Consider the following 18,318-nt stretch of genomic DNA (forward strand, 5'->3'; position numbering starts at 1 on the left):
AAAATAAAACCTTGATTACCTCAAAGTCATGGAGAGAAATTCAGAAAGTGTATTTTTAATTTCAAAGACCTTGAAGGATTTTTTGGAGGGAGAGAACTCTTGACGTTTTTAGAGCTTATATAATTGTGATTTTAAACGTGTGTTTTGGCCTCATTTACTTATAAGGTTTTACTACGAAGTAAGTTTCAAGGAATTTGTAAGTTTAAGTGTATTCTGCGTAAGTCAGAGAACACATAAGATAAAAGGTGTTCCCTTGTTCCCAAGTAAACTTCATTTTAAGAAGCTAAGGTACATGGTCCACCTAGAATAAAAAAATCTCATCCAACTACAGGGGAAAAATTACTAATTTGTATTTCCATGATTCTCTCCATTGAAATCTAATTAATTTCCATTTCTCATCTTGGGATGATGCAGTTATTTTGGTCCTATAAAAATGGAATGAAAGAAAAAGCAGCTAAACCACGTTTCCTTACAGAATTTGAACAGCAGATTTACCATAGGGCAGTTGTTCAACTGACAACTATTTTCTGTGCCGCTAATTGCAAGAGATATTTTGTCATGGTTGGTAACTCTGATGGACTATTCATCAGAAGAGCTGCAGAATATATTCCAGCCTGCCTCTTTGTGAAAGCGCTGTGCAACTAAAAGAAAAAGACAAACTAGCTTGGCCTCTCAGACTAACTAATCTTGCCAGCATGCTTTAAAAGACTTGATTAATACTCTACCTTAATTTAGTAACCTCTCTACGATCAGAAGGCAAACACTCAAATTTTAAAGCAGTCAAAATATTATTACAAAAAGACTACAGACATTTTATAAAATGCAAAATCTTCAGATTTTTTTTTCCCAGCTATTCTGGATTTTTGTAAGTTACCACCACAATTTCCAAAACTGAAAGCCTGCCTTCAAAGCAGCAAATTACATCACCTAAATAATGATGACTAGGCATTACTTTCTGAAAACCAGAGTTGTTAATGAATGTGAATGAAACACCAACGATAAGTGTAGATCAAGTTGGTATTTTAGACTAAAAGAAACCCCTCCATACTTATAAAGTTTTGATATTTATTTGAAAAGTTCACAATTCTAAGTATTTGCATCAAAGCCACCAGGAACAAACTAAGTAAAGTACTCTGCACAGATTCGCTTTAAAGAACAGACTGTACTTCTGTTTGGCAGCCACCTCCTGTGATTATTTTAAGTTACGATATCTGGACCTGCATAGGAAATGATCCATTCTGCAAGATTGACTAACATTGCTCTTCGTTAAGTGGGTACAGTGATAACACAATACTACAAATTGCATGGTGGAACGCAAGGATCCAGAGCCACCCTTATGTATTACCTTTATCTACATGGTAGATATATGCTTCTTGAGTCATTGCAGACAGCAGATGCAAAACATTAGTATAAATCCTGACTTTGTCATCGCTGTTATCCTCCCAAGTATAATCCTGGATCACATTTAGTAATCCTCGCACAAGAAACAGCACTCCTTGTTCTGGATGGTCCTACAGAAAAGAGAAGAGATAAGTCAAAAACACCACCACAACCACCCCAAACCAAAAATGGGATTATTTGCGGTCATTCAGGGGTTTAGAGTCAGAATATTAACTCTACAAAGGAAAAACTACAATATAATTAAAGCTGAAAACTACTTTTCTGAAGCGCGCTTCCGGCAAATCCTTCTAAAAACGTATTCCAGTTTCCTTCTAAAACGTCCATTTGACCTACAGTCGTAAACTTGATCTAGGCAGCCTCCACAGACAAACTTTGAAATGCTTTGTTTTCTAGTCACGGGGGAGTAGTACAAAATAAATTGTCAGCTTCTTAACACATAAGCCTCTAAAATTAAACACACTGGGTAGGATTTTTTTTTTATTAAAAGAATGTCAGTAAGCTATAGAAACAAGTATATTACTCATATAATTATAAGTTTCAGAAGAACACCTACACTGGGAAGTCTAAGTTACAGACAATCAACAATCTTTTATTATGAAAGGAATATAATTATAAAGACACCTGCTTTACGAAAGCTGTGAGGTTTTGCAAGCAGTTTTAATACTGCATGCAGCTTATTTCAAGCTGGCAGTTGGTGCAATGATACCAACATACGTGGGACAAATCACAGTCCACAGGGGACATTTCTTTCTGATCATCTATACTGTAAAGTAAATACAAGAAAAAACTAGGGAAGCTAACTTCTGAATCCTGGTTATTTCATTGCAAGTTTTTCTTCATTACTGAATCTGCGAGGTTGGATCTCTTTCCTTCAATCGTCTGTTAATGATCTGAGGCATTTCTTTAAGGAGCATCCAGTTCTGCAATAGCTTTCCTCCAAAGTCTTACTCCTGCAGTCAGGGGACAGCAGTGACACATCACAGTGGCAACGAGCCTTTCCCTTCTGACAACACAGCATCTCCACTGAATGTTGCTGAACATGCCTGCCTTGGGAGACCCCTTCCATTGGAAAAAGGAGAACGCACTGCTCTGATTATGAGGATCTGGACAGCACTGTGTGCTACTTCATCAAATGCATAGTCAAAGAAAAAACGAAGGAGGAAACCATAAGGAATGTTTCAGTGAGGAGGAGCAACCTACTTTCTCCGAGAACAAATGAATAAATGTCAAACTTTTTCTTTCTTTTTCTTCTTCTTCTTTTTTTTTTTTTTTTTTTTTAAACATGCCATTATACTAAGTCAGCTCTTGCTGGGAATGAAGAATCTTCTCAGAGAGGGCCAGAGCTGCTAACAGAGGGAGGTAAAATCTTCAAGTGTTAGGTTTCCAGTGCAGTGAAACTTAGAGAGTTGGAGGCCTGTCTTTCTTCTCCAAGGGCAACAAAATACCTTGGGTATGTAAGCTTTATCTCAGGTCTTCCAGATTAGTTTACCATTTTTCCTCATCTTTTAGCTATAGCTGAAAATATTGGAAGGAAAATTACATATATCTCTCTTAAAACTTGACTACTGGTTAAAAGTTGGAAGGGTGTAGAATGGTAGTATTTTGTTAAATATTAATCAGAAGAGGAAGGTTATGCCAAAACACATCTTCTAATTATTGTTTTCAGTCAAAAAGATGAGGCAACCTGTAACAAAGAAACTAACTGAAACTAACAGAAACTAGAGCTCTATATTTTTGCCCTCCTCAGGTATAAGATTTTATAAGTGCTGAACTAAAATACTTTTCTGCAAGGATCTACTAAACCAGTAAATGACGTTTACACAGTTAAATGATGGTGAGAATTCACTCTACCCCAAAGGCAGTTAAGTGCCAGGTACTACTGAGAGAGGCAATGCTGTACCTCTACCTCTGAACAATTGTTCTGCCTCCCCATTTTGCATTGGGTTGAGTCATTTTTGCAGCCAACAGGCAAATCAGTTCAGTTTGCTAATGGAAAACTAACCACTGCATTTCCCACTCGCCAAAGCCCAGCACACTCTGAAATTTTTTAAACAGGAAAGTCAAAATAGCTCTCACTCACCAAAGCCCAGCACACTGAATTTTTTAAACAGGAAAGTCAAAATAGTCTGCTAGCCTCCGTGCTATTCATACACATGCAACTTACCGGAACAACTAATAATGTGGAAAAAAAATTACAAAGGAATTCCAGGAGGAAGGCATCAGAAGGTCGCATCTTTCCATCTACACTGATCATTTTTGGCACTTCAGGAACAAGGCTCACTGCAGCTTTGAAAAAAGCATCAGCTACAAAATAAAAATATAGTTGTTGTATTATCACTTCAATTGCGATGGCAGTCATGCCTGTGATCCAATGATTGCTTCCAGTTTGTTTCAGATAGAATACAGAAAATGAACATATGCTTAACTGCAAAGGAACTCGAGACTCAGCAGTCAAAATCTGTCGTAATTCAAATGAGGCTGTTTTTTCAAAAGAAGTTCCCACATCACTTGAGACTTCTGAAATTATAATTCTCCTTTGATTAACTAGAGGTCACCATTGTTTCAAATATATTGCATCTATAATAAAAAAAAATTTGCATGTACTTCAAAATTGACTTATCTAAACAAATGCCTGTGCTAGGAGAACAGGGAAACCAAAGAGGGGAGAAAAGCGCATTAGACCATGCTAACGTGTTCACAAATTCATTCACAAAAGGCTGCTAAATTTATAAGGAAGTATGAACAACTTAATTTCCCTAAGTATTTATAATCATTAAAAGCAAAATACTAATATAGTACCAGAACCTGAGGTATTGCTGTTTACCTAGATAAAATGATTCTTTCCAAGAATCACAGTACAGGAATTACAGAAACCAGCCACCATCATGGCCTTGGCAAAATAGTTATTAATACGTTTTTTCATTACTCTTTGTTATGTCTCTCAGCCTACAAAAAAAAAAACCCCTGAACAACACCAGTCTATCTATTCCTCAGTTTATTAAGTTAATATTCACAAATTAAAACCAACAGTATTTTCCCTCATATCCTAGAAGACCTCCTATATATGCTAAGAGTTCACAAAAAGATTTCTGTCTGACAGCAACATTCTTTTGCACTTTCTTGGCTACATTTCAAAATATCCAATTACCCAAATCCCATTCAAGTTGTTTAGCCATATACTTCAAAGCATCCTTCAGAATTAATACTGTATCTTTATTTTACAGCAACAGAGACTGAGGCCATGAAATCAAATTTCAGCAAAGAGAAGAAGAAACTTCTTGGTGAAAGCTGGGATGGAGATACCCCAGGCAGACGTGCATGGGCATTTCCAGGAGTGCAGCTTGCTCTGGAAAATTCATTTGAGCTCATGAGACTCCAAGCAAATTTGCTAAATATAGTACCAACTGATATCTAATTTAAGCTTGTGAGGAATACCAGGGAAACATGTGCTTTGGAAAAACTGTAATTCTTCTGACTCTTATTTCTTTTCAGCACACAAGTACTCAAGGCCTTCTGAACTTTTCGGTGCTCAGAACGCAGACCCCTTCAGTCAAACATCACAATTCCTTTCATTCTGCACGTTTATTTCGAGGTGAAAGAATGTTTTTAATTTATTTCAAACAACATATAAGTTTCCACAGCCAACCCAAAGGAAGGTAAGTAATCTTCCTCTGAGTTTTATTAGAGGAAGGAAAGCCGCAGCAGATGTTCATTCTAGCACGAGTAAATGGATCGCTGTCACTTCCACAGTTGCCTCAGCAGAAAAAAAAAAAAAGTGCATGCCCCACATCACCATATTATCCAAACATGTGACCAGATAAATGAAAAAATGTGTCTCAGAAAATTATCTGCATACCAAAGTACCCATCTCTGTGCAGAGGATACTCCTGCCTTCCTAAATTATTTCATAATGGGACAGGAACAATCTGTGCAGCAATCAGTCTCCACAACAAACGAGAAGAGCTGCAAAGTGCCTCACCTGAATGTACTGCCTGCTCTCCCAGCAATCAGCCCCAGACATTCTCCTCTCAACTTTTGCCTAGCACAAACCCAAAACCTCTTATCTTCGCTATGAATAACTGCAATTTGATCCGATTTACTCTTCTTGACCTCCTGCCGTTGCAGTGAACGAGAGCTGCCTTCTCATCTGGTTGAGCACCTTCAGAGACATGAGCCCCCTCCTGAGACCTCCCAGTAACAGCAGCGCGCCCAGTTCCTCTTCAGGTGACTGCTGCTGGGAACAAGGAGAGACCCATCTGCACCACAGATGGCTGACGGGGCCCTGCCCTTGCAGCGACAAGCTCGTCTGGGCTTCCATCTTTTCCCTCCCTCGGCAGGGCAGTCCCGCGGCTGCTGGCTCCCTGCCATCGCCATGGGGCTGCTGTCCTCTCGCCACCACCGGGCTGGGCTTGTGGGTCACCCTCCGACCCCCACGTACTGCCGCTCCCCCGGCACAGCAGGGACGCTGTGGGGCTCTCGCCCCCACGCTTTTAATTCTTCTTCCCTGCCTCCATCCCGCCTGCCCCTCACACAATGCAGCAAGGCAAACTAAAAAAGCAACAGAGCATAAAAGCAGGTATTTGCATTTTCTGTTAAAGAGAGATATATTTTACTTTGATACCTCCAGAAGTACTGGCACAGGAGAATATATTCATTTTGCTACGAGTTCAGCCAATCCGTGCTAACCACGAAATTGTTCTTACGCTGGAACACTAAAAGCACATTCATCCGAGGTATATGTGCTTCATAAGAAGCAAAAATAAAGTAAATTCACATTAATGCAAAGCTTTTATTAGACAGTTCACAGAAACCAAACTGTCCTCCAAACAGGTGTCAGTATTCATCACATGCCCCAAGTTTGGAGGAAAAGTTCAATAAATAGGTTGTCACAGAAGTGCTATTTTATTAATAAGTATTGAATAAGCATCAGTATTTAATTCTGAATTACACTAAATTATGAGCTTATGCAACAGTGTTTTCCCTATATCTTTTAAAAGTCAATTTATACAGCTATTACTGTAGAGGTGTTTCAGGAGAAAAACATACAGTCGCTTTTCCTGGCTTCCAAAAAGTATAAGGGACAACTTAAAAAGCCCCCAAAACCACGTTGTTATGTTCTTGATTTAAAAAAAAAAAAAAAAAAAAAAAGGGCTTCTTTCAGTGAAGGATGCTGTTTTCTTATCTGCCTAAAGTACAACACTGCTTCTAAAGTGAGCCACTGTTAAGTTGGATAAGGGGAGAGCAACCTGTGCATCACAACAAATCATCATGATAGAGTCTTCCCAGACTGCTGTTAATATCTTGTGCAGTGCTCCGAACATGACATACTTCACGCTTCACTAAATACATCCTTTCACAGCAGCTCCTTCATTTTGGTTGACCATAATCCTATAAATCTTTCCCCCGAGCACACATGCTGACCTTCAGGCTACAAAAACTAACAGTCTCGGATATCCAAATCAGCACTTCCAATAATACTCTCCTACAGAAAAAGCAAGTGAAATTGGTGTTGATTGTTTTGCTGTTGTCAATATTCATGATGGTATGTACACACGCACACTTAATTACACAGACATACAAACATATGCACCTCTGTATTTTTCTATATATCAATCTCTCTACATATAAAAATTTAGCTTACATTGTATTTGCTGCATCTACAATGGTCAACTAAACTGCACTAATTTAAGATTTCAGGCAGGCAAAAAACCAAGGAGGAACAAGGCCATTAGAGATGGGAAAACAATTAAGCTCCTTAAGTCCACCTTCAAAGAGCAAAATGGAGTGAGTTTGACATACCTACACAAACTATTTTTAGTCATGGATACAATTACACAAGGCTAAGTCCACCCAGAGGACAAAACCAGGGGACCATATGCCGTCTTCTGCATTCCACATCACCTTCGTGTCCTACAACGCTGTCAAGCATATTTTAATACTCCGAAGATTCTGCTTCCACATCAGACAGATGTTGGAAATTTAATGAAGCCTTGTACTCCAGCGCAAAAAATTAATAGGAAGCAAGTGTGGGGGGTTTTGTTGCTTTCCCCCCGCTCTGTTAAATAACACATTGCCATGCTTGGTTGTCAAAACAGTAAACATTTGGAACTCCTTCTCACATTGGTGAGGTCACTGTGAGAGTTTTGCCACGTTGTTGAAATGTTTTTCCCTTGAGCTATTGAACATTCTCCGTCTTAAAACCCTCTACACATCACTTCCAACCCAGAAACTACAAAGAGTTATTTGAAGCAACAAAGATGAAATAAGAAAACAAATGTGCTGCTGCTTGGTGAACTGGAATGTAATATGTTAATTCATACTATTTCATACTAATTCATACTAGGAATTAGCTACAGATAAAAAGGTAATTCTGTGGATGAAGCATGCTAGTGCTAGTTTTAGGAATAGCTTGATTATAGATCGTTAGCAAGGCCTTAGTGCCTCCAGGCGAAGGCACACAGGCACAAGCGGAAAGGGAAGAGTCATACAGGGAGATCATACAGTACGAGCAGAACACTGGATGCAAGACATTGTCTTCTTAAGCTGTAATCACTAAATGCAACACACACCCCCCCCCCCAGCCAAACCCAAAAAAACACTCTACAAATTTCATCCTGCCTCTCTAAATTCCATGTAATCCCTAAAGACTGTGAGGTAAAGTATCATCAGCAGACTTCAAAGAGAGCTCCATTAGTGACATTGGAAACTTTGAAATAATAAATGTTATAGTTAGATACTGTAGTTTCTCATGGTTATATGAGGTGGGAAAAAATAAATCAAACGAGCAGACACATGGAAAACCTTCATACTACACTGAGAGTCAATATAGTTTTTGCAGAAAGAAATCATTCCTCAGAAGTCTCTCAAGTTTTCCAAAGAACCAGCAAGTTTATGTTTAAAAGTGACCCAGCCAAAGCAAATACTTAAATTTTTAAAAAACATTTCACAATGCCCCTCATACAAAAGGTTCTTAAATCAACTAAGCTGACAAAAGATAAGGAGGAAAGGCCTCCTGAGGATTCATAACCCAATAAAGGATGGGGCTGAGGGGGAAAGGAGCAGGAATAAATAGTTTTCACGGTGGAGTGAAACAACTACCGCCCGTGTTCCTTAAGGTTTTGCAGAGAAACACATCCTTACAATGAGCTGGGAGGTGACAATGTTTGCAGACTAGTCTGGAACGTGACTGCACAGCATCGCAGATGGAACTCATGATTCTGAGCAATAAAGTAGCAGATGAAATCTAATATTAGTAAGGCATGTGGGGAAAGAAACAGCCCTTGCTATAACTATAGAAAGAGAAACTCTGAATAGGCTATTTACACTCATGAAAGATTTTTGAGTCATTATAGATGGTTTCCTGAAAACGACCTCCCAAACAGCTGTTGAAAAGGCAAGGCAATTACAAGAATCATTAGGACAGTAATGGCAAACTGAGGTGTCCCTGTGTCATTTACATAGCTGTTGCGCATTTATACCTGGAATACAGTCCCAATCTTCCCATTTCCAAAAAGATAAAAAGATTAAAAAGGTGCTAAGGCATGGAACCGTTTCCTTTTTAGAAAAGACTATACTGACACAAATGTGTCAGGAACTTAATCAACTCCATCATCTCATAGGTAGCAAGAAGAAAATAAACCAAGAATGACTGAATTTTGCAACATCACTAGCAGATCAGCTGCATGCCCTGAAACACTCAGCTAACATTTAAAAGCCATACAGAAATAAATCCCTAAGTAGTAAAATTTCCAAGTTTCATGTAACTGTAGAACTCACAGTCACATGAAGTAACAAAGGCCACAAAGTAAAAATTGATTAAAAAATTAAATTCGTAAGGATTGGTCCATCTATTTTACGCAATACTGTGGTCCATATACAACCCTTGTTGAAGGATGTATTTTGACCACCTGCAGCTGAAAGCTAGGAAGCATCATTCTACATTATTATTTTCTCTATGTTCCCTTTGTAGATGCTACTAGACACTTTCACAAACAGGTCATGGGTGAGACAGACTTGAAGAACTGACAAACTGAGAAGAAATGCTAGTCTGAAAACCTTACAGAGACAGAGATGTCATCTCTCTCAAATAATATGGAAAAGCTATCGGCTGGAATAAAGAGAGGAACAAGAAAATGCTCAGTGAATGGGAGAAGTTTCCAGGTGTAGAAATCAGTACAAGTCATAATTTTGTTCAAATAAAGCAACATTTAGTATTACTAGGAAGGAAAACAGTGTCTCATCAGTTTCTCCCAAAGCTACTTTGCTGCCTTCAAGGAAAACAGTATTTCAAAAGATAACAGAGAGAGCGTATATCAATCTCACCAGTGAAGTGTAAGCCAAGAAGTCCCAAAATCTGTAATTGCAATAACCTCTTTGGGTTCTTATTTTTCTAAATTCTTTACCTCAAATTCTCTCTGTATTTATATTCTTCAGATCTATAAAGATTTCAGGAGATGAGGAAGGAATACTAAAAATTGTTATCTAATGCTACTGAGAAAATACACTAAAAATTATTAGACTATGATTAAAAGTTACTTATTTGATATTCCGTACCATACTTTCTCCAAAGTCTGGCTGAAGCCTTCATATTTAGAGAACATTCATGGAAAAGTAACATTTTCTGAAGTAGAAGAAGAAAATCCTTTTGCAATCTACTAGTGAAACTGTGTTTCAGCTACATTTGAAGACCAGAATAAATATCAAGAAATACGTTAAGAATGTATGCTTCAGAGTTAAAATCTGCATTTGCTAAAAAAAATAAAGATCTGCATCCATTGATTTGGGGGCAAAGACTCTCCATTTTTATAAAGTTCTGTGTTTGACAATTCCCCAGTGAAATTAGTCACACAGAATCAGTTGAATTACGTTATTCACACAGCATGTTACTTCTGAAGCAAGGCAAGGATTTCACAGCCTTCAAAATAAAAATGCCGCTAAACACACATTACCAGAAAGTTGTGTCATCTCTACCCACCTGCTGAATGCTGTGACCAACAATTAAAAAATCATGCTGTCTGTTCTTTGACAGGCAAAGGCAGCATTCCCACGGGGAGGAAATATGTGCAATTAAAATAATACCTATATCTCAAAAATCCAGAAGAGTGAAACAATAGAGCGAGCATTTAATCTCAATTTAGTCCAAGCACTCCCTATGACAGAAAGCATGACTGATGAGAATTTATTACTCTTTGTTGGCAGCATGCAGCGTTCTGTGGCTCAGTTAAAAAAAAAAAAAAAAGTCCATCTCTAAAATCTAGCATCTTCCATTCTAGGGTGGGCTCTTAATAGGCTCTCCAGAGGTACAAACTATGCATCCAGGCCAAAATCACCTAAAATATTCCAAACGTAATTACAGATTCATTTTATTTAAAGCACTTCTTGGGAGCTGGAGACAATAGCCTTGTTTAATACCTGTTGAACAGCTTACCTGGACAGACATCCGTCAGTGTATTAATACTGGACTTTTCATGAGCCTCTAAATTAATGTTTCTGACCCAATTTCATTGTATTAGTCTATTCCAAGAAAAATTACAATTACAGTTTTCTAATACTGAAGTATTTGGGTGAGTCAGCACCACACAGTTGCTTTGATTAACAGTGTGGCAAGTCCCAGCAGGCAAGGGGCTGATTTGAGAGGAAACTGGAACAGTGGGACACCAGGACTGATGGTCTCTACTGCTGCCCTACTACTGCCTCTACTGACTGAGCTATCAGATCAGGTACATTACATTTCAGTTTTATTTCTCTTCCTAATTTTAAACTGATTAAGCTAATTCCAATCAGCATGAAATACAGGTTACACACAAGGCATAATTTCACTTTCTAGACTAACGTTATCATTAATTGCACACTCAAAACTTCACTTCACGCTGCACTGGTTTTAGTAGATCAGTGTCTAATTGGCATAAGTTGACTCAGTTAACTGACTGGATTTAAATTTGCTGTTAGGAATTAATCAGCTCTTCTTATACACAGGAATTGCATTCAGTTGAGATATAGATTAAACTGCGTTAAAAGTAACTTTCAAGGACACGTTGTCTGACTACAATACATCAGAATATGCAAACACAGTTCACAACAAATGTCCCAAGACTGGTGTCATTGCTGCCTAACTGGTTAACACATGCTAAGTTACTCATTAAAGTGACATGTCTCTGAAAACAAATTATGCCCCAAATAGCTTTTCTAAGGAAGCAAAAAAAGTGTATAACAATAAACCCTTGGTAATCGAAGTGAATTACTAAACACCAGAGTTTTGCACATGCTTCATTTCAACAAAACTGAGATGGACCAAATGCTCCTCTCTCTAGTTTGTGGGTCTAAAATTCAGGAGAGAGCGGTTAATAAATATGCATTTTAGAGACTGAGTTCATAATACTTTGCACATACCTGCTACCTTAAAAGATTCCAGAATGGGGATCCTATCCATTGTTTAGTGAGTGCACTGTGTTCACATGTCAAACTGCAGCTGTGCACATTTATAAACTCTCACACTGAAAAATCTGGACAATTGTTGGGGCTCAGGAGTCTCACTCAGAGAAGACTTGGATCACAAAAGTAGTGGAAAAGTGGTTTATAAATCAAAAGATTATTAGACCACAGAGTTGGTCCCAACACGGGCAGGGCATAGTCGTCAAAGACCGAATATTACATAAAAATTGCTTTGGATTGGCTTCTAACAAGAGATGCACTGCAACACAATAACAAAAATTGATACAAAGGGCAAGATAAGCCTGTCAATTAAACAAAACACCATAGGAAGAAAAAGCGGTTCCATTTTTGGTAAACTCTGTTATCTACAAAGAAACTGCACAATACTAATTGCACAACAACAGACTTTGCAGATCTTTTATTTGCACAACATACTTGGACACAACAGCCAGCTTTACTCTAAATCCCTCTGCTTTGCTCTATGTGCAGCATCAGATTCAAAACAAAGAAATAACAACAGTCACCCTGTACTAAAAAGTCTTAATCAGCATCCTAAGTCAGCTTGTTTGTGCAGCTGGAACTTACTGGTTAATGCAGAGCTTGGAAAACAAGCTCTTGTGAAGTACCAGAGAGCTAAAATAAAGAATTAATAGCCACAACAAAAGATGTTGCAAAGTAATCAATGTATCTCTCACAGCTCCACTGAAAACATGCAAAGGAAAAGCATTTACCACTGGAAAGCAGACATTTAAAGTCAGTATTAAAATCGCAAAACAAAGTAAAATGACATCACTTTAAAAGGAAAAGAAAAATACTGCAAACAGTTAAAAAGTATGAGAAGACTTTAAGAACAGGTCTTCCATTTGTGATATGAACAAGAACAAGATCATATGAAACGGTGACACAGACTTAATGCTCATTCTAGTCCCAGAGTAGCTCCAATTCTTTTCCCCAAATCACTTGTTGTCAGAATTTCCAATTACTTAAGACTGAGCGAACAGGATGGCTAAAAACTCTATTCAGGCCCTGAATCAATAATTCAGATCAAAAAAAGAAAATATATTTTTCATTCTTCATATTATCTGGTGTTACTCCATTGTTTCACTCTGATATAGTGGTATATTTCTTAGCTAAGCGTTTATCATGCCTGTGCTTTGATAGCAAGTTTCTGGTGTCATTGACCTGAGTTTTAATTGTTTTGAGCTTTTTGCAGGATTTTGTCAGTCTGTGAACTACTACACAGATGAACTAGTTTCTTTTTCCATAGTTACAATAAACCACGTCATTTGTTATTAGAGCACTTGCATAATTATGCAGGAAAAAAAAAAATTCCATGCTTTCTATAATTTCTAAGTAATTTAGGACAACCTACCTTATGGCCATGACTATGTCAACTAGAGTCAGCTGTCTTGGTTATTTAGATCACAGGATTAGTGTTAGAATTGGTTGCTTTAATATGACAATCACTGTAACAGTGCTTGAAACAGGGCTATATTTTAATTACATCATAAATATGTGACTTGGGATTTCAACAAAGTTATTACTCACAACTAGAAATATTTCTGAAATAAGGGAACCTTAAAGTAGACAAATTTGAGCCTTACCTTGTGAAAGGCACTGATTTGCCAGAGCAACCTGTCCAGAGTGTAGATACAAATTAAGACGTGTGAAAATACTGCTTAGAGATGGAATTGTAATGAAGCAGAAGGCAACACAAGCCTAAAGCAAATAAAAAAAAATGAAACTGAAGAAAATTCCTAACTCAGAGTTACGGTAATCAGTATTGATTTTATACATGATCAGGAATCAAAATCTGTAAATCAGTTTTGGGAAAGACTTCCAATAAAAAGCAAATATGTGAATCGAAAATCAGAACTTCAAATCTCTCATTACTATTTCAATAATTATAACAGTATTTATTATTGTTAATTATTGTTATTATGAGTAGATTAGCTCAAAACTTAATGACTTCAGCTCACAGAGTTCCTCTCTCCTCAAGTAACCAGCTTGCAGCTCAGGACCAAAATCTAACCAGAAAAGCAGACTACTGGTCCTCAGGGACAGTCCCTCTGTCCAACTGGTCAAAGCAGAAGCACTGTGTGTTATTTGGGAGGAAGCAGATCTACTGCAGCATGCTGCAGCTTGGGACCTCCTGCAGCAGCCCAAACACCCAGATGGAGAGAGTGGCTCCCAGGCGTACAACAGTTGGCCAGTGTCACCCTAGCCATCCTTCGTCCAGGACATCATGCACAGGTGCCGTTACCAAAAATCCATTAATTAATGGTAGCATATGCAAATACCTTCACAACACATGAAGATGAAGACATCTTAGTTGCTACATTTCAGGTGAGAAGAGGGGAACACAAGCATAGCCTGTGCATAGTTCAAAGCTTATTTGACCGTATCTATATAGACTCAGAGGCACAAAAGCTGAAAGGAGCACTTTATACGAAATTCAAATACTGATTTCAGCATACCAACACCGATACTATGAGACAGAAGTTTAAATATATTCTTTCCCCCTATCTCCCATTCTCTCTGTGATTGAGTTACATAGAAATTAAGTATTTTATTTCAAATATAATTTGAAAAGCTGAGCTTTCTAGAATTCACAGAAACACCTCTCCAATGAATCTTCCTTTGGAGACGGAGTTGATCTTGCTGCTCTTTTTAAACACAAAGCTGCTATTAGATGCTTTGGGGTTTTTTTTTCTTAAACAGCAACATTTATCTTTAGAGAGTAAAGATCAATGGTAACAAGAGAAAAACGAGACTACAGTGTCAAAAAACACTAACATACTGTGTTTGCAAAAATTATAAACTTAGGTGGCAGAAGACAGTGTTATTTGCCAAGAAGGCCGGCTTAAAGTTTATCAGAGTCAGACCTACCCTGACAAACGCAGCGGTCTTTCTGGAATGATTTCCTTTCATCACCTTTCTTGTTTCCATTGCTAGTTGGTTCACAGACTACACATGAAAACCAAAAGCAAGTAATTAAGAAAAATGAACAGATTTATTAGGTCAGTGGCACATAACAAGCTGCATGTTTTACTGCATGCATTTAGAGAACAGAAACTGTTGAAAGGGACCCCGATATAGTGTGCCCTCACTGTGCTATTCAGTTTTTACTTGTAGAATTTTAGTGACTGTTCCTTAAAGCAAGTATGATTCTGAAGGTTTGTAAAGGTAGGCTTGTTGATTTATTCAAGGCTTCAGATCTTCCCTTGCTTCCCAGCTATAGTGCTGTCATCACCTCCTTCCTGGCATAAAAAAAAAATTATTTCTAGCTAACACACCGATTAAAATCCCAAAATAATAAGAGGATTTAAGAAAAGATACCTTGTTGCAAAGGAATCAGATGCAGCTAATGCTCACCTGACATGTGACTCAATACAGAATAGAGATTAACCATCCCAATCTGCAGCGAGACGGAGTTTAATCTCTCCTAGATGGAGGATTATATAAGAGAGAACCCAAATTCTGAACGCACAAAAGTGCCATTTATTTAATAAATGTGAAATCTCTTGAAAGATAGCAGGCTTTCTTCATTGCAATGATACCATGCATGCCTGTCAAGCAAGAACTTCAGAGAGTTTGGGGTGGTAAATGAGAGAGGAGATCAAAGTCTACTTTAAAAACACCTGATAAAAAGACTTCAGACTTATTTTGACATAGACCAATAATCTGGGCACAGAATGGCAGAACTGCAAATATATCCCCACTTATGATAATGCAGATAAACTGTAGCTTACATGAATCAACTGGACTAGAACAGGCTCCAGATTGCAAAACATTGACCTGGCTTCAACGTAGAAACTCAGCTGTTGCTCAAAGTCACGGCCAAATGAAACCTACAAAAGACAACACCCCCCCTAGATTTTACCATTGTAGGCCATTAACTTTAAGAAATATAAAACTGCATGCAGATAAACCACAGATATTCACAAGCCGAAATCCCCATATATTGGTAAGAAAAATCCCCACCATTAACAACAAAACAGCACCTGGAGAATCTGTCCATTTAACTGTCTGCTTTCCAATACTTAACCCTCAGGGAAACTTCAAATTTTTGCTGTTTTTTTCTTTGTTCATACTCCACACGATCTTCCACTTTACAGATTTCGAGAAAACCAAATTTAAATCTAGATTTGCAAGGTGTTTTTAAAACTAGCAGAACTCTTGATTCTTTCTGGAAGTTTTGGTATAGTTCATACTTAAAAAGGTAAGACAAAATAAACCCAGAAAAATAGAAACAGATCAGTGAATCTGTATTCAGATTCCTGTAATTTCTAGTTGCTAAAGGGCCTCCAAGAGAAATTACCATTATCCTAACTAGATACACCAGTAAAAAAAGCAGGTTTTCCTCGAGTTTAGTTAATAAATACCTGCTTATATAGTATGGCGAAAGCCTGCAACCTTGCATGCTGGCAGGAAAGAAGAGAAATCAAAACCAACCCTTGTGTGAGAACACCCTACTTCCAACCCTCCAGATTTTAAAAAACCAAGTGCTGTCAGCTGGAGTGTCTCAGCTGTCAATTAAAAGCCTAGTAAGAGAAACAGTCTCCAGGCAGTCTACATTTATGTATTCAAATGGAATTCTTTTCCAGTAGAAGTAAAGGTTGCATTACTTATTATTTCTCAAGCCACATGCAAAAGAAGTTTTTACAGAATTAAAATAAAAATTACATTTAATCCATACAGCGAAAGATCAAATGAACTGCACCAGAAAACAAAGGACTGCTTCTTACATTGCAGACAACTGTCTGTGCCATTCCTCTATTTGTACAACTGCTGATTCTTGAGTCCTAGCCTCAAAAAACCTTCTCTTAAAATATAAAATTTTCACAAAAAAAGCCTGACTTTAAGGGCGACTGTTACAACTGCTTTCCGCTCCACATCTTAATATGTGCTGGTTTAAAACTTATAACTAGCCATTTTGCTGCTATGGGATTTTTTTTGCCCCTAAACCAAGACTATAAAGCCACATCAAATATTACTCAATGTGGGAAATCCTCCTAAAGGAAATTATACAATATTATAGTGCATATAAAGCTTAATAATGAAAAAATATATTAAAAACATATTAAATCGCAAATTATTATAGCTGAAGAGAAAGAATCCATCTAGAGATAAATTCATAAAATTGCAACAAAGAACAAAGAGGACAAGTAGAGACAAAGCCTGTCAGCTCTGACTATGTGAAAGAAAAGCCAAGCATTGAGAGTACCTGGATAGAGAATAAAAAAGAGCTTGAGAACGTCTCCCTAAAAGAACCTGACATCTCAAACGCAACAGACAAGAACAAAAGATTTTACTGGGATAAGAGGGAGGGAAGGGTTAAAAATTAATTTCAAGACAAACCAACTAGAATTTCTGGGGACTAGTAATTTGATGATACAAATGAACTTATTTGTAAATTAAGATAAACAGATATAACATACAAGCTATATTTATTTCATGTTTCTTAAAGCTGGTATTGGGTTAAAAATTAATTTCAAGACAAAACAACTGGAATTTTTGATGATACAAATGATCTTATTTGTAAATTAACATAAACAGATATAAGAATAACATATGAGTTATATTTATGTCGTGTTCTTTAAAGCCGGTATTGGTTCCATTGAGAGCTGGGTAGTGGGACTTCATTCATGATACATCAGTGACCTCTTTGATGCTATAATATGCAAGACAAATTGCTGTTTAACTTTTAAACACTTACCATGTTTTACAGGAGATTTAAAAAACTAGCAGAAAATATGGTTAACTAAACAACATGTGCACTTTAAACTCTTGTATTGCACCATGTCAGGTTCAACACTGTATGATATTCCTTTCAAGACATGCATACTTATTTCACTAAAATACACCGGTTGGGGTTTTCAACGGTCTTAAGCAAGTCAGACAGACAGTCTCTGATTCAGCTACATCGGCACCTGTTTCTCATGGGGCTCTCATGAAAATCTGAGCTATAAGGTACACCCCAACAGTTGCCCACAATTGTCACTCACCATTTTTATGAATCCATTTATCAAAGCTGCTAACATTCTTTTCTCATCCTCAAGTGTTAGTGCACTATAAGAGAAAATTTATACAGTAAATTTTAGGATATTGCTTATCTTATTTATCTGTAAAGGGTCAAATGATACATACTAATTTATATAATGTTATGTCCATATACAATATTTATTGCACACTAAGACCACTAAGCTTGTAATTTTAGACAGAAAGCAATAAAACAAATTTTAATATGAGTATCACCTAATCCACCATGCACCAAACTACATTCCAAATTAAAAAAAAAAAAAACATAAAACTTCTAAGAGTGTCTTTAGATTGTACAGAAAGTCAGATTTTGGCATGAGGAGAAGAGAGCTAAGCTAACGTTCTTTACTGCAGTAAGAAAATGGCTTCAGTCTTGTGTTACAACATGAGAACTTGAGTAGGAACTGATTATAAAAACTTAAAGAAATTAGTGAATTTATTCTT

The 18,318-nt window shown here is 37.3% G+C and overlaps 1 protein-coding gene across 1 annotated transcript in view; it reads right to left on the reverse strand.

The window, feature by feature from the left end:
- The window catches only part of LOC104287831 (chromosome unknown open reading frame, human C16orf62), a 56,935-nt gene that overhangs the window by 8,709 nt on the left and 29,908 nt on the right, over nucleotides 1-18,318 (reverse strand). The window contains exons 23-28 of the mRNA XM_009886564.1: nucleotides 17,841-17,904; nucleotides 15,585-15,683; nucleotides 14,722-14,799; nucleotides 13,437-13,551; nucleotides 3,566-3,705; nucleotides 1,346-1,511 (exon numbers count right to left, since the gene is read on the reverse strand). Coding sequence (XP_009884866.1) covers nucleotides 1,346-1,511; nucleotides 3,566-3,705; nucleotides 13,437-13,551; nucleotides 14,722-14,799; nucleotides 15,585-15,683; nucleotides 17,841-17,904 — 662 coding nt within the window. The remainder of the gene's footprint in view (nucleotides 1-1,345; nucleotides 1,512-3,565; nucleotides 3,706-13,436; nucleotides 13,552-14,721; nucleotides 14,800-15,584; nucleotides 15,684-17,840; nucleotides 17,905-18,318) is intronic.

Source organism: Charadrius vociferus, unplaced genomic scaffold (assembly GCF_000708025.1).
Source record: "Charadrius vociferus isolate BGI_N301 unplaced genomic scaffold, ASM70802v2 scaffold46, whole genome shotgun sequence".
Taxonomy (NCBI): Eukaryota; Metazoa; Chordata; class Aves; order Charadriiformes; family Charadriidae; genus Charadrius; species Charadrius vociferus.